Source organism: Oncorhynchus mykiss, chromosome 19 (genome assembly GCF_013265735.2).
Source record: "Oncorhynchus mykiss isolate Arlee chromosome 19, USDA_OmykA_1.1, whole genome shotgun sequence".
In the NCBI taxonomy this organism is placed as follows: Eukaryota; Metazoa; Chordata; class Actinopteri; order Salmoniformes; family Salmonidae; genus Oncorhynchus; species Oncorhynchus mykiss.
The window spans coordinates 3,633,903-3,659,415 of NC_048583.1; the positions used below are offsets into that span (position 1 = coordinate 3,633,903).

Sequence of the window (25,513 nt, forward strand, 5' to 3'; positions counted from 1 at the left end):
CACTACCTACAGTCGCTTCTCACTGTATGCAGAGCGCGATACAGCAGCACGTGGCAGCAGCCTTACTATTGACCCGTATCAGGTATCACATTGTATTGAATGTAAAGTAACAGTTAATGGACATATAATATAATTTACTGGCTCACAAAAAGCACATATGTCCCAGATTAACAGAATACATTCTCCAGTTGCCTAAAATTAAATAATGGGAGGTACCTACCAGAGGCTGCTCAGTTTTTGGGCGACTTCTACCATTGGCTGAAAACCCCAGTGGTATACGTTCGATAATATATTTATTATTTAATACTGAACACAAATATAAAGGCAACTAGAACAATGTAAACTATTTTACTGTGATAGTTCATATAAGGAAATTGTTCAATTGAAATAAATAAATTAGGCCCTAATCGATGGATTTCACATGACAAAGGTGCCTTCTCAGCCCGGTCCTGTCGTCCCTGTTCCCCCTATGACTGCGTGACCACGCACGCCTCCAACTCAATCATCAAGTTCGCAGACGACACAACAGTAGAAGGCCTAATTACCAACATTGACGAGACACCCTACAGGGAGGAGGTGAGGGGCGGAGTGGTGCAGGAAAATACCCTCTCCCTCAACGTCAACAAAACGAAGGAGCTGATTGTGGACTTCAGCAAACAGCAGAGGGAGCATGCCCCTATCCACATCGACAGGACGACAGTGGAGAAGGTGGAAAGCTTCAAGTTTCTCAGAATACACATCACTGACGATCTGAAATGGTCCACCCACACAGACAGCAAGGTGAAGAAGGCGCAACAGCATTTCGTTACACCTGCAATAACATCTGCTAAATATGTTTATGTGACCAATATAATTTGATTTGACTGAGCAGGGGCCAGGCCCAGCCCACTGGGGAGCCAGGCCCAGCCCACTGGGGAGCCAGGCCCAGCCCACTGGGGAGCCAGGCCCAGCCCACTGGGGAGACAGGCCCAGCCAATCAGAACAAGTTTTTCCCCACATGTTCTTTTTTGGTTATCTGACCAGAACTGAAATACCCATCTAGGACAGTAAAGACAGTATTCTGAAATTGGGAAGTAGGGTCACTTCTGAGTTTCTTGTAAAAGGTGTTGTCAAGCAGCTGTCTATGACACTCAATTACATAAACTGTCCTATCCAGGGGCGAATAAGGACTGACGTATCGGATTGTATATGGAAAGATTTGGACTCCTGTTGTTCTTACGGAGATGAGCAACATCTTTTTCAACAAGTCTGAAATATGTCTCGATAGAGTGATTGCGATTGGCTGGAGGTATAAAATAACTATTGCTTCTAAAAGGAGTCGGAGTATGCGCAGGAGAGCAACCTACTGGTTCAATAGAAATGTCAGGATTAGGGGAGCTAAAGAATTCCCTTAAACGGATGTTTCTAAAAAACTTAAACATGTCTACCTTAACATCAAAATCGTTGCACTGGGTTGTAAAGGCACACAATATAACCCTTTATTAAGCAAAGAGAAATGGGCAGGGCTCAATATCTTGCTTGATAAATTAAAGACACAGTGGGACCGTGTGAATGGTCTCCTCTGCCTCTGATAGTGGTTTCTTCTTACCCCGTCGGGTGCGGCATCTCGTCGATGCGCGTGCCTGCGGCCTCCTCCGCCCTTCCGTCCGTTCAGTCTCACGTTGAATAAAAAACGACCATTGGAAGGCGATGAGGCGCTGGTTGTAGAGCATTGATCAGACGGGGGTGGATAGAAGTAAGCGGCATCCCTCCCGCGTCTGTCATGGAGAGGAGGTACAGGACCTCCCTTGTCAGGGTTTCTTTAGAAGTAACTTTTACCATCGGCCTGGTCTTTTTTGTCTTGGTTGAATTTCTTGATTTTAAGTTCCTTTATTTCTGTAGACAACTTGTCCTGGAGCGCTTGGTTAGTTTTCATCAGTTCATTGAATATGCCATCATCATTAACAGCTATTTGTAGAATATACGTTTGTCTTTAATCGTGTTATCCATTTCAATAAAATCATGTTTCAACTGGTCAAGAATTAATGTCATTAAATCAATAGAACATTTGTTCAGGATGGCACACCAGCGCTCAAATAAATCATCTATGCGCTGTCAAAATAATGGTTATTTAGTATTGAAACCATCTGTGTAACGGTGATAAATCAATTAGTAACCTGAACTACAATACAAAGAAGTTAATATTAACAATATTAAACGCTAACCACTCTGATCATATTCCCTCCCTCAATGCTCCACAAGGAAGCAAAGAACGGTCATCAATGGCAGAAAGCGGATGAACTGAATCATTACTCAAAGCCCGCTTCGCGCTCAGAAGGGAATATCGCATCTCATCATCGTGGGTTACGAGATCTAACACTTTAGAAACACATTTCTCAAGTCAAGAACTATAGAAATGATCCCTGAAAGTATAGTCTTAAATAAGTTGAGGGCGAGCGAGGGTAGCCTCTGTTGGAGCTGTTATTCTCACTAACGGTTTCCCATGTACAAAGAGCACACTATATAGTACCATGTGGCCGAAATCATGCTTATTGGGCTACTTTTCATTAATAGGTCACATAAGGAATCAGTATTGTCGTGTTTTATGCCCAAGAAAGCTTCATAAAATACATTTTCAAGTTGCTCCACAATATAACTGTGCAAATGAGGGAGGTGCCAGAAGGTACTCACTGCAGTTTTTATGGGACTGGCATTGGCTGAAAAAGTCAATGGCCCACAATAGAGAAAATACAAGAAAAACATTTTTAGAAATCAAATGTAATTGAAAAGGTAGAGTTCTGACTGGATTAAAATCAATTATCTCCTATACAACGTCATAGCAAAGAAAACATGAACATTCAACAGTATTGAAACCAACTGTGTTGTATAATGGTGATAAACGATTTAATAACTTGAACTACAATACATGTACCAAAGAAGTTAATATTAACAACATTAAGCGCTAACCACTCTGATCATATTCCCTCCCTCAATGCTCCACAAGGAAGCAAAGAACGGTCATCAATGGCAGAGAGCGGATGAACTGAATCATTACTCAAGGCCCGCTTCGCGCTCAGAAGGGAATATCGCATCTCATCATCGTGGGTTACGAGATCTAACACTTTAGAAACACATTTCTCAAGTCAAGAACTATAGAAATGATCCCTGAAAGTATAGTCTTAAATAAGTTGAGGGCGAGCGAGGGTAGCCTCTGTTGGAGCTGCTATTCTCACTAACGGTTTCCCACGTACAAAGAGCACACTATATAGTAGTACCATGTGGCCGAAATCATGCTTATTGGGCTACTTTTCATTAATAGGAATAGGTTATTGTCGTGTTTTATGCCCAAGAAAGCTTCATAAAATACATTTTCAAGTTGCTCCACAATATAACTTTGCAAATGAGGGAGGTGCCAGAAGGTACTCACTGCAGTTTTTATGGGACTGGCATTGGCTGAAAAAGTCAATAGCCCACAATAGAGAAAATACAAGAAAAACATTTTTAGAAATCAAATGTAATTGAAAAGGTAGAGTTCTGACTGGATTAAAATCACATATCTCCTATAGAACGTCATAGCAAAGAAAACATGAACATTCAACAGTATTGAAACCAACTGTTTTGTATAATGGTGATAAACTATTTAATAACCTGAACTACAATACATGTACCAAAAAAGGTAATATTAACAATATTAAGCGCTAACCACTCTGATCATATTCCCTCCCTCAAAGCTCCACAAGGAAGCAAAGAACGGTCATCAATGGCAGAGAGCGGATGAACTGAATCATTACTCAAAGCCCGCTTCGCGCTCAGAAGGGAATATCGCATCTCATCATCGTGGGTTACGAGATCTAACACTTTAGAAACACATTTCACAAGTCAAGAACTATAGAAATGATCCCTGAAAGTATAGTCTTAAATAAGTTGAGGGCGAGCGAGGGTAGCCTCTGTTGGAGCTGTTATTCTCACTAACGGTTTCCCATCGTACAAAGAGCACACTATGTAGTACCACGTGGCTGAAATCATGCTTATTGGGCTACAAACAGTTGTTATACCCATGAAAGCGTCACAAAATACATGTTCAAGTTGCCCAGAATAGAAATTGGTAAATGAGGGAGGTGCCAGAGGGTAATGATGCAGTTTTTAGGGGACTGGCATTGGCTGAGAACATCAGTGGCCCACAATAGAGAAAATATAATTTAGATATAACATGTTTTGAGTTCTGACTGGATTGGTATGATGAATGGAGATTGCTTTGTAATACATTTCCTATTTATATTTGCTTGGGCTCCCGAGTGGCGCAGCAGTCTAAGGCACGCTATCTCACTACAGACCCTGGTTCGATCCAGGGCTGTATCACAACTGGCCGTGTTCGGGATTCCCATAGGGCGGCGCTCAACGTCGTCCGGGTTAGGGAAGGGTTTGTCCGGGTAGGCCGTCATCGTAAATAATAATTTGATTTTAACTGGCTTGCCTAGTTAAATAAAAAGTTGTTAAAAAGCATTACCACATTTGACATTTAACAGCATTGAAGGCAGTTGAACTATTTTCATGAAAGAATCACTGACATCCAGATGTGTGGTAATAGTGTAAACCTTACAAATCATTCGATATTTAACAATAATTAGTCTAACCACTCTGATCATATTCCCTCCCTCAATGCTCCACAAGGAAGCAAAGAACGGTCATCAATGGCAGAAAGCGGATGAACTGAATCATTACTCAAAGCCCGCTTCGCGCTCAGAAGGGAATATCGCATCTCATCATCGTGGGTTACGAGATCTAACATTTTAGAAACACATTTCTCAAGTCAAGAACTATAGAAATGATCCCTGAAAGTATAGTCTTAAATAAGTTGAGGGCGAGCGAGGGTAGCCTCTGTTGGAGCTGCTATTCTCACTAACGGTTTCCCACCGTATAAAGAGCACACTATATAGTACCATGTGGCCGAAATCATACTTATCGGGCTACTTTTCATCAATAGGTCACATAAGGAATCAGTTATTGTCGTGTTTTATGCCCAAGAAAGCTTCATAAAATACATTTTCAAGTTGCTCCACAATATAACTTTGCAAATGAGGGAGGTGCAAGAAGGAACTCATTGCAGTTTTTATGGGACTGGCATTGGCTGAAAAAGTCAATAGCCCACAATAGAGAAAATACAAGAAAAACATTTTTAGAAATCAAATGTAATTGAAAAGGTAGAGTTCTGACTGGATTAAAATCAATTATCTCCTATAGAACGTCATAGCAAAGAAAACATGAACATTCAACAGTATTGAAACCAACTGTGTTGTATAATGGTGATAAACGATTTAATAACTTGAACTACAATACATGTACCAAAGAAGTTAATATTAACAACATTAAGTGCTAACCACTCTGATCATATTCCCTCCCTCAATGCTCCACAAGGAAGCAAAGAACGGTCATCAATGGCAGAGAGCGGATGAACTAAATCATTACTCAAAGCCCGCTTCGCGCTCAGAAGGGAATATCGCATCTCATCATCGTGGGTTACGAGATCTAACACTTTAGAAACACATTTCTCAAGTCAAGAACTATAGAAATGATCCCTGAAAGTATAGTCTTAACGTATCTTTGGGCGAGCAGGGGAAGTCTATGTCGGGACAAGCATTTCCACTAACGGTTTAATCTAAAGTGTCATTGTCTGCGAGATTTACAGAGGTAAACATACACCCGTTCATGGACACACAATATTCTTGATAAAATGTACGCCAATTACAATAATTATATCTAAAAATGTATTAATATTCTGTGAATGTCAGTACCCACAATACCTTGCTGGTAACAAGCACTGTTGACTGTGGCGGCAGAGCTGAGCTGGCGGTCAACTTCATATAATGATGCACTTGTTCTTTGTAAATTTAAAACATGACCATATTGAAAAATGTGTTTACATATGTGTATTTTTTCGCGTTATTATAGTGAAATCTGCACAAGAAGTTTCGAAGACATTATATTTACATGGTGGAATCGATTGATGAGCGTACTGGTGCGTTGGGGAGAAGTGTCCTGACGGAATCATAAGAACGCATGTCTCGTTCCACTTTTCAAAAGAAAAGCGCGCTACGCCACAATAACTGCACAATAACATTAATATAAAGATATGATAAAATAAGTAAAAACGCATTCATTAAAGCATTATTAAACGTAGCTGGCTACACAAGCTGGTGTCACGGCCGTAATTATAGAAATACGTTTTAATGTGTCAACCTGGCAAAACTTTACTGAGTAACGTTATCTGACAGTGAGAGGCTAGGAATTTGCGTTAGCTAGCCAACTAACAGCTACATCTAATTTTTCGCTGAACTTACCAGCAGCCACAGGAGACTGCTAAGGACGCTCATAATAATGTATAGAACGAAGAAGTGAATGACAGCAAACCCATGGGAACCGTGTTTGAGTCCACTCACTCCGCTCAATTATTACCACAAGCCAGTTCTCCCCAATTCAGGTGCCAGCAGCTCATAGCTAGCCTTCGCAGTGCTCAGTTGATGAAATGAAAATAAACCAACTGCAGTCTTTTTAGAAAAAAAAAACATACAATTTGATGATTGAAAATGTAGCTAGCTACCCAGCGCTGCCAAATAAAGTTATATCGTTCATGTCGCAGGTGCATGTCAGCAGATAATACAACTTTTGCGGTGAAAAAAATGTAAAGCCCACGTGCGCATGTCCATTCTATGTAGTTGGCAGAAAAGACAAATACAGTATGCAATTAAGCTAAACAGCCTTTGTTCCCTTCAAAAGTCTTTATTCGTGCATTCATCACACTTTTCACTTGCATTCTGTCAAGGTCTTTTCACACCAACCATACACTTCACCGCTTGGTTGAGGGAATGGTCGAGAAATGTGTTTATATGTTCTATAGCGTCTAATATAACGCAAATACGCAGAGTAACTATAAATCAGTTAAGTCAAACCATTTAAGTTATTTAATATTCAAACTAAATACAGAGATACACCTTGAATCGTTGAACATAATTAAATCACTATCATGCTTACTGGTCCAAACTTAAAATCAAAACGTCTGCTCATAATATTGCTGTTAAGTAGATTTATATTACAAACAGATTAATAATTCAATACATAAATATAATCATTACCAATTGAGGTGAAATGTTGGTCAATTACATAGTGAATCAAGGAAACCTAGGTTGCACAGTACACTGGTAGGAGGGCAGGTCAGCAATTTCAGCAATTTGCTTTCCGAAAGGTACATTTTCAACGAAATTTGTTGCTGGAATGGAATTAGTTTTGACAGGGAAGACATGTAGAAAACAAGGCACACATGAAAAAAAGTTAGACTTCTTCCCCGCCTAATCATTACAAGCGTAACACACACAACAGACACAACAGACAGAAGACAAGGAGTCTTAAAGGAATATAATGATCTTGCTCTCTCTTTCTCTCATTTGGAAGATCATCAATTGCAAGCATTTCAAAAACATACTACTATTGCTTCATTGTAGAATTCATTGCATTTGTAGGCGATCTTTATTATCTAGCCAGATGACCAAACTTGCTGCTGAATATATGCAAGTAGGCCTGTGTAAACTGGAAAAAAGCATGAATAGAAAAAGACATGATTAAGACATTAAGATTCTCTTCCTTCTCCCATACCTTTCTCTCACTGGTAAAGGCATTTGATACAGATACTACACTTGACCATGCAGGCTCTTACTGTAATGTAAGTCACAGTCCTTATTTGACCATTATTATATATTATTATATTACAAACCTTAATGTGATACGAGCATTTTCTATTTATTTTTTACCATAAATCGTTCTATATTATCAGTAATCAGAGATTAGTTACAACTTTCTTTAAACTGTAATTTTGTGTGTGCTTTTCAAATGTTTGGTGAGTACTGCTTAAATACTAGGTGCAGTAGTGTAGGCTATACATCACTGGCCTACTTGCAATGGGACGAAAATGGATTGCGGAATTGATCCACGATTGGATAAACTGGAGAACTGAAACCAATGAGATGTCTGTTGCAAAACGGCAGCTTCTCTGCATGCTAGTGGAGGGAGTGGTGGCTGAGAACGCAGACTTAAAACCACAATGTTACCCTGCAGATTGTTCATGGAATCCTTCACCTCCAGTACCCCTCCATCTCTTTTCCTTGTCTTCATCCTCACCTTCGTCATCCTATTCTCCTCATCTTCCTCCTCTTCCTCTCCTCATCATCCTCTTCCTCCTTCTTTAAAGCCTAGCCTGGAACCTCCTCTAGAGTTGGCGGACCTGTTTGCTGGCCTCGGCACGCAGGCAGATGGGGAAGGAGGCATGTTGTTTCCTGTTCACCTGGTAAACAATGACAATGGTACCATTAAACAGGGAATTTAGCCGGGATGCAGGATATAGACTAATACACAGGACTGTGCTTATTTCTTGTAGCCTGGTCCCAGATCTGTTTTATGCTGTCTTTCCAACTCCTATGGTTATTGTTTGGCGTTAGTTGTCAAGGCAGCACAAACAGATCTGGGGCCAGACTATATTTCTTGTAACAATACTGGAAGAGATTGTAGGGTATTTTAAGTTATTATCATTGGATACTTGCATAGATGCACCATAGTCCTGATATGCTTCTGTAGGTGATCTGAAAGGACTTGATTGGTCTTAAAGTGATATTGTGTCAATCTATCCAGATCTTTTAAGTATAAAGGGAATAGGTCAGAGGTTATAGGTCATCGAGACAGACAGAGCTGCGGTTCGCAGGTCCATTAAGAATAGGTCAGAGGTTATAGGTCATCGAGACAGACAGAGCTGCGGTTCGCAGGTCCATTGAGAATAGGTCAGAGGTTATAAATTAAATGAAAATCAGATTTGATTAGGTCAGAGGTTATAGGTCATAGATGAGATAAGAGATGAGTGGATTGTGGGTAATACTTATCTGCCAGCTAGCTCCTTCTTCATACAGGACTTGAAGGAAGTGAATCGCTCTGCGGTTTTGTAGCCCTGGGGTTTGTGAGCAGCAGATTGGAAGAAACAGATAGGGTGGGAAAAGCGAGAGAGAGGAAATAGAAGGAGGGGGTATTGGGATGCTGTTAGTCAAAAGGGAAGCCAGGACGACGAGGCCAAGAGAAATTGAACAGTAATATTTCAGACTCAAGACCCCATGCATAGGACATCAACGTAGGACCCGTTCAAGAGCGATTGATTGGCGTAGTATTAGAATTAATTCATACCTATTTCCTGATTATGCAACTGTCATGTGTAGGGCCTAGGAGTTTTCTCTGACCACATGCCTTATCTGACTAGGAAAAACTCTGGGCCCTAGTCATGATGACAATTGTAACTGTTTAACTTCACATACCACTAGGGGGCAGTAAAATACTTTGGAAGTGCAGGGAAGGTAGTCATTTACAACACTACAGACCTCCATATAACTGTGTAACTAGATTTGCTCTAGATAAAGATCTTAAAACTGCCACCACTTTTATGGCTGTCGACTAAAGTTAACAGTCAAAAGCTAGAATCAAATTACATTGTCCAAGTGTAACATAAAATAAAATGAGAGCATGTCAAATTTCTATTGATGGAAAACCAAACTAGATCATTCTCACTTTCTCCCTATCTCTCACTCTTCATACCTCTCCTCCACCCCCCCCCCCCTCTCTCTTCATCCTTCTCTCTCTCTCCCTCTCTCTATCCATCTTTCTTCTCTCGCCTTTCCCTCCCACCTTACCTACTTTCACCCCCCCCCTCTCTCACCCAAATTCTCCCTTCCCCTTTCCCTCTCTCTCTACCTCAGTCCTCCCCCTCTCTCTGTCCCTACCCTCCCTCCGCGGTGCAGCCGGTCCTTCATAATGCCGATGAACTCCTTGTAGCTCAGCTGGTCGTCGTGGTCCACGTCAAAGATCTTGAAGATGGTGTGGACCAGGTGGCGTGTCAGCTTCAGGCCCGTGGCCACGTACACAGCCCGCCCAAACTCATCTGAGAGAGAGAGAGAGAGAGCACGGTGATATATAGAGGGGAGAGAGAGGGAGAAGGGGTGGGAAAGCAATAGAGGAAGACAGAGACAAGATACAGATGGGAGAGACAGGAAGAGAGGGGGATACAAAAAAAGAGAACAAGACGGAGGAGAAAAGTAACCTACAGCCATTATTCACAAGAGACTATTGAGCGAAAGGGAAATATCTCCACAGATGTGAAATCCTAAAATGGAGGCCTACCTTGGCCAATGGAGCGACTGGCAAAGTTGTACATCTGCATGGCGATGGCAAAGTCCTCCAGGTTGTTGAGGAATTGGAAGAAGGAGCGGAACTCATCGAAGGTGATGCCCTGTGAAGTAAAAAGACAGGGGATCCCATATAAGTGTGACACACAGAGCAATCTTTAACGGACACGGAGTGACAGACAGCTCTTGCAGTTCTCGGAATAGGGGGGGATGCTTCAAGCTCAAACCCATTAGTGATGATGGTCAAATTGGTGACGATGGTATGATCATGTGACCTTTGACCCATGCAACTTTGGCCCCTTTGACTGTAGGGACTAGGCCCGGGAATGACACACCCATGCTACACATTTAATACGTTTGTGTATCAGCTATGAATGTGGTTCCTGAGTGGTTCCTTCTGCAGACGTTGTGAGAGCTGATCATCTGTGCAGCGCCACTGCAAAAATAGAGGTTCACAGGTTTCACAAGTTTCACAACGCAAGGCTTTCTGGGATTTCATCCTTGAAAATCAAACTTCATTATTAGAAACGTAGACACACACTGGTTTGCAGTGTGGAACATGTAGACATATATTAGTTATGGGCCTCCCGAGTGGCGCAGTGGTCTAAGGCTGGTTCGAGTCCAGGCTCTGTCGCAGCCGGCCGCGACCGGGAGAGTCATGGGGCGGCACGCAATTGGCCCAGCGTCATCGGGTTAGGGGAGGGTTTGGCCCGGCAGGGATGTTCTTGTCCCATCGCGCACTAGCGACTCCTGTGGCGGGCCGGGCGCAGTGCACGCTGACCAGGTCACCAGGTGTACAGTGTTTCCTCCGACACATTGGTGTGGCTGGCTTCCGGGTTAAGCGGGCGTTGTGTCAAGAAGCAGTGCGGCTGTGTTGTGTTTCTGAGGACGCACGGCTCTCGACCTTCGCCTCTCCCGAGTCCGTACGGGAGTTGCAGCGATGCGACAAGACTGTAACTACCAATTGGATACCAGGAAATTGGGGAGAAAAAGGGGTAATTAAAGAATACCTATATTAGTTTGTGGTTGTCGTTCCATTGATCTAACAGAGCTATTGGCTTTGATGGCTGGAGCCCAAGGTTCCACAAGAGGTGAAGGCATGCTCTAGTGACCACCAATAGTCTGTCTGTAGGTATCACTCATTTCAGCCCGAGCTGCATCACACTAAAACAAAGAATAAAAGAAAGGTATGAGACACAGGAGGCTGGTCACACCTTAATTGGGGAGGACAGACTCGTGGTAATGACTGGAGAAGAATCAGTGGAATGGTATCAAACATATGGTTTCCATGGTTTCTAGGTGTTTGATGCCATTCCATTTGCTCCGTTCCAGACATTATTTAGAGCCGTTCTCCCCTCAGCAGCCTCCACTGGGATGAGAGACTGTAAACGTGGCCTAGTGATGACAACACAGAGAGGCATTCTGAAGTGGTGACTAACACCAGTCTATTTCACATACAAAATTCTGCTATGGAAACATCCTGGTGGGGGTTCTCTACAAGCCCGACCTGTGGAACTTCCTTCTTCCTTTTCACCAAGTTTCCTCATTTTAAACACCCTTGGCTGAGGTTAAACCTCCCCAAGTAATCTCCTTTACAAAACCAGTTAGCGAACACAGTTAGCCTGCTGCTAAGGTTAAACCTCCCCAAGTAATCTCCTTTACAAAACCAGTTAGCTAACACAGGTAGCCTGCTGCTAAGGTTAAACCTCCCCAAGTAATCTCCTTTACAAAACCAGTTAGCTAACACAGGTAGCCTGCTGCTAAGGTTCAAACTCCACAAGTAATCTCCTTTACAAAACCAGTTAGCTAACACAGGTAGCCTGCTGCTAAGGTTCAACCTCCACAAGTAATCTCCTTCACAAAACCAGTTAGCTAACACAGGTAGCCTGCTGCTGAGGCTAGCAAACACAGACCAGTAGCGAACAATGCTCTCTAAATCAGCACAGTGTGTGTGGACAGACAGGGAAGTGTTTAACCGTCTGACTAACTAGGACCTGTTGGAACTTAAAGTGGGAGATATGTAACGATGTGTAAAATGCCTTAGACAAACAGAGTGTGTGTGCCAGTGTGTATCTGTCTGCGCGGTCAACAAATCCATTCCGGGCGAGTGGCCCTTACCTGCCTGGTCCTCCTTTGATGCCCTGTGAACCCGATAGCCTCCATACAAACAGACAGGAGCCAGCCACCCCAGTGATACCTACAGACAGACTGGGCCATAGAGTAATCTAGAAAAGACTATTGGAGGTCACTGGAGCATGCCTTCACCTCCTGTGGTACCTTGGGCTCCAGCCTGCTAGCTCAATGGAACGACCACCACTAACTAATGGATGTCTACATGTACGACACCGCAAAGCAACGGGCGTCTACGTTTCTTACTGAGACTTGTGATGAATGGATGAGTACGGCAGAATGCCTGGCTGACAGTGGACTTGTTGAACTGAGTGGGTTACCTAACGAGGCGTATTCAGGAAAACACCTGCATTGGAAGTAGACCTATAAGATGCAGGTCCACTAATTGCTTCAGTTAAAACTGTACGGCCCACCAACAGTATGAGAAACTCATCTTGAGTGGGCTAATTGACTGAGCAGACTTGTAAATCTTTTGACATCGTGTTTAGGTATGTATCAACTTCTACCTCTAAACCATAAGACTGCTGAACAATTAATCAAATACACACCCGGACTTTGTTTCTACACTGCTGCTACTCGCTGTTAATCATCTATGCAAAGTCACTTTAACCCTACCTACATGTACAAATGACCTGGACTAACCTGTACCCCGGCACATTGACTCTGTACCGGTACCTCCTGTATATGGCCTCATTATTATCATTTTTATTGTGTTCTTTTTTTGTTTGTTGCTTTAGTTGATTAATTATTTAGTCAAAATCTTCTTAACTCTATTTCCTCATAACGGTATTGTTGGTAAGTAAACATTTCACGGTAAGGTCTACACCTGCTTTAATACCATTTGATTTGATTTGATCGGGCGTGGGTGGGTGAAGAACCAGGGGTCCGTTCAAAAATGACTCAAGACAACAGTGAGGCAGAGCAGACAGGACGTGCTAAGAAGATGATTCGTCTCATCATTAGGGAATAGGGACAAACCTGTTGTCTCTGCCAGAGCGTGGAAAGATAAAACACAAGAAGAACGTTGCATGAACACGAGGACAAAAACACTGCAGAACTTCATTTTCCATCTTCATGCAGCCTACGGTTGGTTAAATAACTTGGGAAGTTTTCGAAGCAAAGTGCAGTGTAGGCAGAACATACCGTCTTGGCTGTGGGGTGTGTTGATGCGTATCCAAACCGATAGATTCACAACGTGCTGTTCATGCAGATCAAGGCTCTACTGTACATTACACACATTGATTTGCCATTAAGGGACGGAAAGTGTTGCATAATATAATAACAATCGATCAGAGAAAAAAATGTAGGAGCAGAAAGTGCCGGTATACACACTTTACTCAAAAACGTCACTTTACACTGGATCCAACTCCAACTCCACTTGAACACAACAAAGCGTTAGCTAGCTAGAGCCAGATAACTCAAAGTCTTTGTATACGACACAGAGCACAACACACTGGCTTGTCGATCAATCAACAGTTATCACACATAGGAGTAGGGCAATGGGGTCAGCGCCATTGAGAACCAGTCAGTCAGTCAGTGAGTGAGTCAGAGCTGGCCCGTCAGATTACACTGGTCCTTACAACTGGCCTTCAGGTGTTGGCCCGTCAGATTACACTGGTCCTTACAACTGGCCTTCAGGTGTTGGCCCGTCAGATTACACTGGTCCTTACAACTGGCCTTCAGGTGTTGGCCCATCAGATTACACTGGTCCTTACAACTGGCCTTCAGGTGTTGGCCCATCAGATTACACTGGTCCTTACAACTGGCCTTCAGGTGTTGGCCCGTCAGATTACACTGGTCCTTACAACTGGCCTTCAGGTGTTGGCCCGTCAGATTACAACTGGCCTTCAGGTGTTGGCCCGTCAGATTACACTGGTCCTTACAACTGGCTGTCAGGTGTAAGTGTCAGATGTAACGGATTCACTATCTCTAGTTGATCTAACTGATGGGCCAGTGGTGCGTTCAGGTGTAGAGAGAAGAAAACACAATGCCCGGAGGACCATGACAAGGTGGGAACACAAATATAGAGGGTAGGAGGGGGGAATAGGGGTCAGGGGGTCAGGTGGGGCAGGAAGGGCTGAGAGGGGGAGTGGGGTGATGGGAGAGACATCGAGGAGGTTAAAGGGGTGAGAGAGTAAAGGGAGGTGAACAGAAAGTGTGGGTTGTGGAAGAAAGAGAGAGACAGACCAGTACAGGGCCTGTTTCTTCAAAGAATCTCAGAGTAGAAGTTCTGATCTAGGATCAGGACCCCACCTGGCCCTATAACCTCATTCATTATGAGCTAAAAGGCTATACTGATCGTAGTTAAACATTCCTACTCAGAGACACTTTGTGAAATGTGGAAGTAGAAGAGGGAGAGAGGAGAGAGAGAGGGAGAGAGGGATGAAGAGGAGGAGAGAGAGGGGGGGGAGGGAGAGAGGGAGGGAGGGGAAAGTAGATTATAGAGTGCTTGACCACACTCGTGTCATGCTATGGTTCAAGGTTCTAGATGTAGTCTACCTTCTCATGTGTGTGTGTGTGTTCCTCTACCTTCTCATGTGTGTGTGTTCCTCTACCTTCTCATGTGTGTGTGTTCCTCTACCTTCTCGTCAGGGATGCTCTGGCGGACGTTGTCCAGGTAACTGCTGATGTTCTCTACGTTGGTGTAACGCAGCAGGATGCGGGCAAAGTCCTCCTCACTGATGGTGGTCATGCCTTTAGAGTAGGTCAGGAACTCTATCTCCAAAACCTCTGTCTGGAGGTTATCCATGAACCTGGGAGAGAGAGAGAGGACCAAGTAACAGAGAGAAGGTACATGTCTATGGTATCGCAGTATGTATCTATGGAATCGCAGTATGTGTCTTTGGTAGTGCAGTATGTGTCTATGGTAGTGCAGTAAGTGTCTATGGTAGTGCAGTAAGTGTCTATGGTAGTGCAGTATGTGTCTATGGTAGTGCAGTATGTGTCTATGGTATCGCAGTATGTGTCTATGGTAGTGCAGTAAGTGTCTATGGTAGTGCAGTAAGTGTCTATGGTAGTGCAGTAAGTGTCTATGATAGTGCAGTATGTGTCTATGGTAGTGCAGTATGTGTCTAGTGCAGTATGTGTCTATGGTAGTGCAGTACGTGTCTATGGTAGTGCAGTAAGTGTCTATGGTAGTGCAGTAAGTGTCTATGGTAGTGCAGTAAGTGTCTATGGTAGTGCAGTACGTGTCTATGGTAGTGCAGTACGTGTCTATGGTAGTGCAGTATGTGTCTATGGTAGTGCAGTATGTGTCTATGGTAGTGCAGTATGTATCTATGGTATCGCAGTATGTGTCTATGGTAGTGCAGTATGTGTCTATGGTAGTGCAGTATGTGTCTATGGTAGTGCAGTATGTGTGTGAGAGTAACTGAATACTATATCTGAGTATGAGAGAGCAGTAAAACTGAAACAAGTGACAGAGTAGATTAACTATGTTCCACAGAACGTCATTTTATAGGGCTCTATTACGATGAATCAATTAATCGGCATGGCGATACCTGTAGAAGTCGTCAAAGGTCAGCTCCGCCTTCCCCTTCTTCCCAAAGAAGTGCACCAGCAGTGTGGTGTCAATCATCATACCCTCCTCCGCACGCTGACATCCCATTGGCCAGACAGGGGCAGAGGGGACAGGGAGAAAAGAAAAACAATGCAGTGACTGACATACAACACACTCTCTGATTGAATGAGGAGTGGGGACCGGTCCGTGTGGATGGGGTCATGAATCCAAGATGGCAGCCATCGTACCGAACAACCAGCCAGTCGCATGTGAGGTGCATCAACGGGGCAACAACAACAACAGTAAATCAATCAGCTTCACCAAGTGTTCACAACAAGGCTTGAGTCTGAGCAGCACCTGCACAGATCCACTGATCTCCAAACCATCCGTGTGTTATAGCTGTTAGTAGACATATTGGATTAGGGCTATCGGATGGTGTGTAGATCGGATATTCCTGTGCAGCCCAGACTGATAAATGGTAGTGTTGCAGCCAACAGTGTGACAGACAGGACAGGAGAGCACACAGACAGGTAAGGCTATAGACAGACGGACAGACAGACACACACAAAGACATGCCTGTAGACACGCAGAGAGAAGGAGGAGAAAGAGAGAGAGCGGAGGAGACAGACGACACACTGTCATTTTAGCTGAGACAGGCACATATGCCACCACATCCCATGCATTTCTGTTCAAACCCCCAAACACCACACATAGAAAACCACAGCAGAACAGAAAACCCAACAGAAATGTGCACAAGAATGTGAGCAAGATTCCACCTTTTTCTAAAAGACTGTAACATAATTAGGTGTCTTTGAAGTAATTCTGAATTCTTTCATGTTTTCTTTCTTTCTGCCCTCTAAACCACTCTCTCTGTGTACAAAATATCCCTCCCCTCTCTTCTGCGTGGGCTTTGTAAGGGATCTGGGATATTTGAAACCAATTAGGGTGTATTTGGGATGTTTATGTATTTACCGCGGTTTTGTAATCCGCTGTTTAACACTACCTTAATCCCGGGGAGTCGGAAAATTCCGGAAAAGGGGGAAGGGGGGTGTATCGGCGTGTGTGTGTGTGTGTGTGTAGGAGGGGATAATTCAGAAAAAGGTGTTTATATGACTGGGCTTTATCACATAATAACGGATACAGGCCAAATCCCGAGGAACCCTGTCTGAGCTTCCAAGGGCCCATAGAGGGCGATATCGATCGATGATTGATATAAAAACCAAATGGGCCAATAGGTTTGGTCCCTCTCCCCGCCATGCCCCACCCTTCCCCCAATCCAACCAATCCGGCGTCATGCTGAAGGCAGAGTGTAACTGGCATTGGCAAACTCTCATCATATCCTTCTCCATAGGGGGAGACTGCATTCAGCCAAGTTCAGATTCAGCAGTAGCTTCACGATGCTATACGGCTAATTAAACTGGTCCCAGGTCAGTCCGTGCTGTCTCGCCAAGGTTGAGTCAACTGTGACAAGACAGCATAAAACTGATCTGAGACCAGGCTGGCAAATGTCTAATACCTTTAGTCTAAAGTCCTAATCCACCAGGGAACGGGAAAAATTATTCAAAGGAAAAAAGAACAGAATTGAAAGAAGAGACATTGTCGTCGTTCCGCTTGACGGCCCAAATGAAGGCACTTTTGACGGCCGATGCCAGATGTTGTTTGGAAACATCATACTGTGTAGAATTAAAATGTACTCCCCAGGGATGGAATTTAAAAACAATGCAACTAAAAGATAATGGAGAAATCATGTAAGGATAGGTCTATTTCACATGCTGTATAGGGACGAGTCAGTGTCTCTCAAAGGAAATCATGTTTAGTAGCATTATGTCACTGTAAAAACTAACTAACACTTATCAGTCTGTTTCAGTTGTGTAACTTTTAGATTCTTACACTAATTATATACCGAACAAAAATATAAACGCAACATACAATTTTGGATTTTACTTAGACACATTTTATATAAGGATATCATGAAATTGAAATAAATCTATTAGGCCCTGATCTATGGATTTCACAAGACTGGGCAGGGGCGCAGCCATGGGGTGGCCTGGGAGGGCATAGGCCCACCCACTCGTGAGCCAGGCCCAGCCAATAAGGATGGGTTTTTCCCCACAAAAGGACTTTATTACAGACAGAAATGCGTTTCAGTTTCATCAGCTGTCTGGGTGTCTGGTCTCAGATGATCCCGCAGGTAAAGAAGCCAGATGTGGAGGTCCTGGGCTGGCGTAGTTACACGTGGTCTGGGGTTGTGAGGCCAGTTGGATGTACTGCCAAATTCTCTAAAACGACATCGGAGGTGGCTTATGGTAGAGAAATTAACATTAAATTATCTGGCAACAGCTCTGGTGGACATTCCTGCAGTCAATTGCATGCTCCCTCAAAACTTGAGACATCTGTGGCATTGTGTTATGTGACAAAACGGCACAATTCAGAGTGGCCTTTTGTTGTCCCCAGCACAAGGTGCACCTTTGTAATGACAACGCTGTTTAATCAGCTTCTTGATATGCCACACCTGTCAGGTGGATGGATTATCTTGGCAAAAGAGAAATGCTCACTAACAGGGATGAACAAATGTGTGCACATTTAAGAGAACAAAGCTTTTTGTGTGTATGGAACATTTCTGGGATATTTTATTTCAGCTCATGAAATATTGGCCCAACACTTTACATGTGTTTATATTTTTGTTTTGTATAGCTTTACATAGAAATGAAGTATCACTCTGTCATACTTAAACGGACTATCTTCTTCAAGTGGCTTCCCTATAAAACGTACAACTTCTTATATCTCATGGCATCTGTGGTTTGAGGATGTGTTTATTTTTGCAAAAGGAATAAACTTGTAAAATATATATGGTGAAATGACTAGCTTCTTCTTCAAAAGGCAAGCCCCTATATGACACATTCTCTTTGCGCCCAGACTAGACAATACACGTGTTTACTTCTTCTCCTTTCTACCACCCATCTCTCTCTCTTTCTTTCTCTCCCTCTCTCTCTCCTGGAAGAGTGAGATCACGACCTGACACTTCTCGGTTCCTGGAAGCTGGGGAGCGCGAGTATGTGAGCTCATCGCTATCGACGACATAATGGTTATCACGCCCACCAGGCGTGCGAGTCAGCACCTGGTTTGTGTGTGTGTTTGTGTGTGTGTGTCCCCGCTGTGGCCTTTGATCTCAGAACAGAGGTGAAAAACAGTGATTACTGATGTCAACCCCTAAAACGTCTCTCTCTCTCTCTCTCTCTCTCGCTCACTCCCATCCCTCCCTCCCTCTCCTGAATAACACATTAGACCTGTTATTGGAGGTCTGGAGAGTCAGCCAGCCAGACAGTCCTTTCTGACACAGACAAACACAGGGGGCCTAATGGGAGACTCATCATGATAGAGAACCTGAATAGGAGTTAAACACACATCCCTCCTCTCTCTCTCTCTCTCTCTCTCTCTCTCTCTCTCTCTCTCTATCTCTCCCTCTCTCTTTGATAGCCTCTAGATGAAAGGGTTCAGTCTATGTAAATACAGGTCATCTCCATGATCTCCTGCAGTCTCCCAGTGTTATTGTCTCTCCTCTGCTTCCGCTGCTAGCCACCTATTAGCCAACAAATAGGCTGCCAAACAAGTCGTCAGGCTGAGAAACACTGGACTGCCAAGTCAGCCGTGCTCAATTGTAGACGGACGGCAATGATCTAAAGTGTGTGTGTGTGTGTGTGTGTGTGTGCGGTGCTAGAATGATGATGTTGTTTTGGTATAACACTTTGTAGCTAAGCAGGTCGTCACTGTATTTTATGCTAAGAACGTTTTCTAACTGTATTTTCTTGACAAACGGGGGCTGACATGCAGGGGACAACAACCACCAGGACCCAACACAGAGAGGTGGCGGGAGGTAACATCGATAAGCATGAAACACAAGAGAAACAAATAGGTTTTATAACCATAAAACAAAAACACAACATCTGAATCTAAGAATCTAATAGAGAAAAAACAATAGACTACACAGTGACAGAGCTGTCCTATGGCTATGGATGGATGGGTCAAAGCCAAGGGAAGAGTTTTGACCTTTTCCAGTCAAAGGAGGGATGGGATCAAGTGACTAAAAGAACCACTAGAAACCAAGAGAGGGATGGTCGGGTATGAGAGACACAAATGGACGAATGAATGGACAGAGGACCAGTATACCTCTGCCAGGTCTGAGAACTGCTAAATGGATCTAGGCTGCGAATGATGGAGGGATAGATGGCAGAAAAGAAGGAGGGGAGAAAGAAACGAGGGAGGAAGGGTGGACAGAGGACAGGTGTACCTCTGCCAGGTCTGAGAACAGGGCTTGACTGGCGCCGCGCCTCAGAACGTCCCAATAGCTCCGGGCCACAAACTGACGACTGTCTTTTTTAACCACCTGCAGGAGTTTTTACCAGAAGCACAAACATCGTACAAGAAAAACAGAGGACAACTGAAGGAGGGAAGAGAGGATGAAATGAAGGAACGACCATGATCATTTCTCTCCATCTCGTTTGAAATTGACAATCAATCAAAGGCCAAATGAAAGATTTCATCACAAAATCGGAGGGATTGGCTTAGTGATATGCTAATCGTATAGAAGACGGATCACAGTAACATTTAAATAATGACCAGTCTCACAGTGATATCGCTATTATAGTAGAAGGATTTGTCATCGTATCAAAGAGATTTGATGCAATGACACAATCCAACACTGGATTTCTAGACAGGGGGATTGTTTTACAACTATCCTCCCACTTCCCTCAGATGAGTCAGACATTTAACAAGACATCATTTGACTCCATTCCGTTTTCCTTCGTTCCAGTCAACCGACACTGATACAGCACGGTGGCTTGACTATCACATTGAATTCACTCAAGTAAAGTCGTTAAGTATAAACCACTCACAATGTGTGTACAGACTGAAGCACCACTAACAGAAGAGTGTTGAAACCTCATCTATAGCACACATCCAATACAGTGATTGGCCACCTGTCTTGTCTCTCTCTATAGGGGAACACAGTGATTGGCCCACCTGTCTTGTCTCTCTCTATAGGGGAATACAGTGATTGGCCACCTGTCTTGTCTCTCTCTATAGGGGAATACAGTGATTGGCCACCTGTCTTGTCTCTGTCTATAGGGGAATACAGGGGCGGCCATTGAACATCACAGGTTGTACTGGCCTGTCGTCCATCGGGTTAGTGACAGGAGGGAGACGTCTGCTCCTCTATAGGGGGACAGACAGTGGCCTGGTTCTGGGGCTGTGTTTGAGTATAGACCATTATGCTCCTTCACTCCCCCACAGTGAGTGGAGGGAAATGTGCATTAAGGCTGAGTGAGAGACAGGGCTATAGTCTAAACATGACCACGTAGACAGCCTATTGATCTGAGAGAGAGTCCTCTATGGGTTAAGCTGGAATCAACACTGACTATCACTGGCTACGTCTCAAATGGCACCCTATTCCCTATACAGTGCACACACTTACTTCATAGAGTGTGCTTACATCCGGACTGTGTTTACTTCATAGTGTGCTTACATCACAAGGACTGTGTTAACTTCATAGAGTGATTACATCACAAGGACTGTGTTTACTTCATAGGGTTATTACATCATAAGGACTGTGTTTACTTCATAGAGTTATTACATCATAAGGACTGTGTTAACTTCATAGAGTGATTACATCACAAGGACTGTGTTTACTTCATAGGGTTATTACATCATAAGGACTGTGAGTGATTACATCATAAGGACTGTGTTAACTTCATAGAGTGATTACATCATAAGGACTGTGTTTACTTCATAGTGTGCTTACATCATAAGGACTGTGTTTACTTCATAGAGTGATTACATCATAAGGACTGTGTTAACTTCATAGAGTGATTACATCATAAGGACTGTGTTAACTTCATAGTGATTACATCATAAGGACTGTGTTAACTTCATAGAGTGATTACATCATAAGGACTGTGTTTACTTCATAGAGTGATTACATCATAAGGACTGTGTTTACTTCATAGAGTGATTACATCACAAGGACTGTGTTAACTTCATAGAGTGATTACATCATAAGGACTGTGTTTACTTCATAGTGTGCTTACATCATAAGGACTGTGTTTACTTCATAGAGTGATTACATCATAAGGACTGTGTTAACTTCATAGAGTGATTACATCATAAGGACTGTGTTAACTTCATAGAGTGATTACATCATAAGGACTGTGTTTACTTCATAGGGTTATTACATCACTAGAGTGATCTTATTTGCACAGGGTTCTTACTAGTCTGCTTACTTTATTGAGGTGCTTACTTCAAAATGTGTGCTCACTCTACTATCCATACTATTTGCCCCCCCCCCGGTTCTATTTTAAGCCAGTGTGTTTCTTAGTCATTCTAAATCAAATCATCCTCTTTTGTTGACGCCCCTCTCTCTGACCCTTAGAATCGTTACTCCTCCACCACCCCTCCACCCCTCCGCAATCAATCACTCAGTCAATATGACAGACAGCCAGAACACAAGGAAGGTCTATTTCAATGGATTTCTATCTATTTCACTCTATTTCTATAGATCTAGATATACAGAGTTTAGACCAGGGACAAAGGTACACAGGTGTGTCCGAAATGGCTCCCTATTCACTAACGCAATACTTTTGGACAATAGTAGTGCACTATATAGGGAATAGGGTGCCATTTCGGGCGCGGTTGAGTTGATACATACGCTGTTGATGGGAGCAACCTGATATCCATAGAGCTGCATACTCTTTTACACAGAGAGACGAGGAGGAGGACGACACGGCATGCGGTCAAAAAGGAGGAGGAAGAAGTGGAGGAGGAAGAAGAGAAAGGTCACATGTTAGAATAGATGCATGCAAGGAGAGACACACTGGCTCAAATGCACAACAGGAGTACTGCTACCGTAAACCAACACACTTGTAGCTACACAACATAACACAACGTGCTCTACAGGTATTACTTCTCTATAGGTCATATTTCTACAATAAAGTAAACCACGCTTGCATCCATAATGGCACCCTGTTTCCTCGAAAGTGACCTACTTTTGACCCAGAGCCCTGGTCAAAAGTAGTGCACCACATATGGAATAGGGTGCCATTTGGGACATCCACGATGTAAAGGATAAAGTGTTCACAACGTGCCACACTGGTAATACAGCTCCCAAAACATACCGTCAGATTGTCACAGATAGCACCATATGATTGTATCATTCACATGGCACCTTAACATACACACACCATTAGCATAACGTTATCCTAACGTTAAAGAGACAGCGTATCTGATTCTGTTATTGAAGGGGCACGGAGGATCAGCGGACCACATATTAGACCATCTGGGCTGTGTCTGAAATGGCCCCTTGTTCCCAACAGATGTAGGATCTTAATTGCTGAGAATTGTCCTGCACGGCAGGAAGTGCAAACTTGTAGTTGCATTTGAGTTTTAAAAAGGATTCTGAAGTTTGTAATTTCCACTTTAAAATGTCAGACTTTATTTGGCCAAACAAAAAAGGTATCAACCCCCTACAAAAAAAATATTTATTATAATCCACATAATAATTCACATTTCCTGTTGATGCAGGATTATTTTCCTGCTGTAGCAAACTAGCTCTAATTAAGATCCTACATTTGTATAAAGCGCACTTATATTGACTATGGGCTCTGGTCAAAATGAGGGCACTATACAGGGAATAGGGTGCAAAAGTAGTGCACTATATAGAAGGTCGGTTGTTTAGCAGCAAAACCGAGGCGTGCGCAACTATGGGGCAAAACAGACGTGGTTGGCTTAGACTGTTGACAACATGTAAACTATATTTAGTCTCCAGTGTTTATTGAAAACATAAATACATTTGCACAATAAGCACTTGTTGTCTCTCAAATACATTGTTACAGCTGATACTGTAGGTAGCACATTTTTTGCCATATTAGCATAGACATGACCAGTCAAAACAAGACATGGTATCAATAACAAGATGAAACGAGCTGAAACGAACAACCCACGATTCCCCACATGGCAGCTTGTTGTCATTGTTGCTCGCTATCTGACCCTTCAGAATCATCATTTCATCACCATCATTCATAATTTCCGTGACGTTTTCAGACAACCCATCTATAGGAAATTGAGTAGTGCACTTTAAAGGGAATACAGATGTAGGATCTTAATTTGATCACACTGTTGCAGGAGAACTGAAGGAAATGTTAAACTTGTAGTTTTGTAGTGTTTCCACTTTGAAATGTCCGACTTGATTTTCCCTTACGGAAAATGTATCAACCCCTACAAAAATGGCCATTAACTATAATCCACATAATAAGTCACATTTCCTGTTGCTGCAGGATTATTTTCCTGCTGTAACAAACTGGCTCAAATGAAGATCCTACCTCTGTAGGGTGCCATTTAGGACCCAGTCTTTAAACAACATTCCTCAGCTGTGCCCCTCCGAGGAGCCGTCTGGCTAAGTGTGTCTGGTCCCTCTGAAGCTAAAGCCACAGAAACTCCCACAATCCCCTCTCATCCCCTCTTATCTCTCTATCAGATCGTCTTGTTTATGTTGGGCCACATGGGCTGCTTACGGGAGATGTCACCCATCCACAAAACACTGGGAAAGGAGGCCATTTTGGCTCTGCTCGTCTCCCACCGGTCCTGACGCAAGCGAGAGGGATCTTAACTTCAAAGTGAACGGAATGCACTCTCTGTAGTGTGTGTGAAGTGTGGGAAAGCACAAGGCGACAAAACAGGTCCTGAACATGCTTGGAGGTTGATGTTTTAATGTCATATTATACTGTAAGAGAAATATTTTTTTTTCTTCAAATATGATTTCTATGACCTCTCAATTCAGTATTGATAACAAGTACAACACACGTGGGCTGTGTCTAAATTCCCGTACCTGCGTTATAAATAGTAGGCACTTTGGGTATGTGAAAATATAACATTTTATAGTGTGTGAAATGTTCCAAGTTTTCAATGCCAGGATGTCATACTCATTTAGGCTTTTCACTAGTAGAATTCGCTGCATGCTGTTGAGAGAGATACGTGTCTTTTCAGACCGGCGTGTGTTTGACAACAGCTGATATTCACCTGATAATGAGATAAGGGGAGGCGCTACCAAAATAAACCAATGGAGGAAAACAACACGGTTGCACCTTAGATCTCAGTATAGGTGAGTCTAGTATGTTGATACGTGTCTCTTACTGCATTAGATCTCAGTATAGGTGAGTCTAGTATGTTGATACGTGTCGCTTACTGCATTAGATCTCAGTATAGGTGAGTCTAGTATGTTGATACGTGTCTCTTACTGCATTAGATCTCAGTATAGGTGAGTCTAGTATGTTGATACGTGTCTCTTACTGCATTCGTTTTCACTAAACAGAACATTATAAACAGTATGTAGTATTAGTACACATTAGATCTCAGTATAGGTGAGTCTAGTATGTTGATACGTGTCTCTTACTGCATTAGTTTTCACTAAACAGAACATTATAAATAGTATGTGGTATTAGTACACATTAGATCTCAGTATAGGTGAGTCTAGTATGTTGATACGTGTCGATTACTGCATTCGTTTTCACTAAACAGAACATTATAAATAGTATGTGGTATTAGTACACATTAGATCTCAGTATAGGTGAGTCTAGTATGTTGATACGTGTCTCTTACTGCATTCGTTTTCACTAAACAGAACATTATAAATAGTATGTAGTATTAGTAC

At 43.0% G+C, this 25,513-nt stretch overlaps 1 protein-coding gene and 5 non-coding genes across 9 annotated transcripts in view; all 6 read right to left on the reverse strand.

The window, feature by feature from the left end:
* Positions 1-2,202: 2,202 nt before the first annotated feature.
* Positions 2,203-2,418, reverse strand: LOC118941565. Its single transcript, XR_005037862.1, has one exon. It is a non-coding gene; the product is annotated as a small nucleolar RNA U3 (small nucleolar RNA).
* A 526-nt stretch (positions 2,419-2,944) lies between these two features.
* Positions 2,945-3,160, reverse strand: LOC118941550. The gene has a single exon (XR_005037847.1). It is a non-coding gene; the product is annotated as a small nucleolar RNA U3 (small nucleolar RNA).
* A 520-nt stretch (positions 3,161-3,680) lies between these two features.
* LOC118941551 lies at positions 3,681-3,896 on the reverse strand. Its single transcript, XR_005037848.1, has one exon. It is a non-coding gene; the product is annotated as a small nucleolar RNA U3 (small nucleolar RNA).
* Positions 3,897-4,611: 715 nt separating this feature from the next.
* LOC118941564 lies at positions 4,612-4,827 on the reverse strand. The gene has a single exon (XR_005037861.1). It is a non-coding gene; the product is annotated as a small nucleolar RNA U3 (small nucleolar RNA).
* A 528-nt stretch (positions 4,828-5,355) lies between these two features.
* LOC118941560 lies at positions 5,356-5,571 on the reverse strand. Its single transcript, XR_005037857.1, has one exon. It is a non-coding gene; the product is annotated as a small nucleolar RNA U3 (small nucleolar RNA).
* Positions 5,572-6,734: 1,163 nt separating this feature from the next.
* LOC110534774 (calcium uptake protein 3, mitochondrial) overlaps positions 6,735-25,513 on the reverse strand; it is a 45,202-nt gene continuing 26,423 nt past the window's right edge. Inside the window, exons 8-16 of one of the 4 annotated variants that reach the window (XM_036953982.1) lie at positions 22,517-22,558; positions 20,105-20,200; positions 15,818-15,912; positions 14,899-15,070; positions 13,296-13,304; positions 10,183-10,291; positions 9,786-9,943; positions 8,901-8,965; positions 6,735-8,314 (exon numbers count right to left, since the gene is read on the reverse strand). In XM_036953982.1, coding sequence (XP_036809877.1) covers positions 8,308-8,314; positions 8,901-8,965; positions 9,786-9,943; positions 10,183-10,291; positions 13,296-13,304; positions 14,899-15,070; positions 15,818-15,912; positions 20,105-20,200; positions 22,517-22,558 — 753 coding nt within the window. In that variant the 3' untranslated portion in view covers positions 6,735-8,307. The remainder of the gene's footprint in view (positions 8,315-8,900; positions 8,966-9,785; positions 9,944-10,182; positions 10,292-13,295; positions 13,305-14,898; positions 15,071-15,817; positions 15,913-20,104; positions 20,201-22,516; positions 22,559-25,513) is intronic. The other 3 variants (XM_036953984.1, XM_036953983.1, XM_036953985.1) reach the window with 3 other exon arrangements.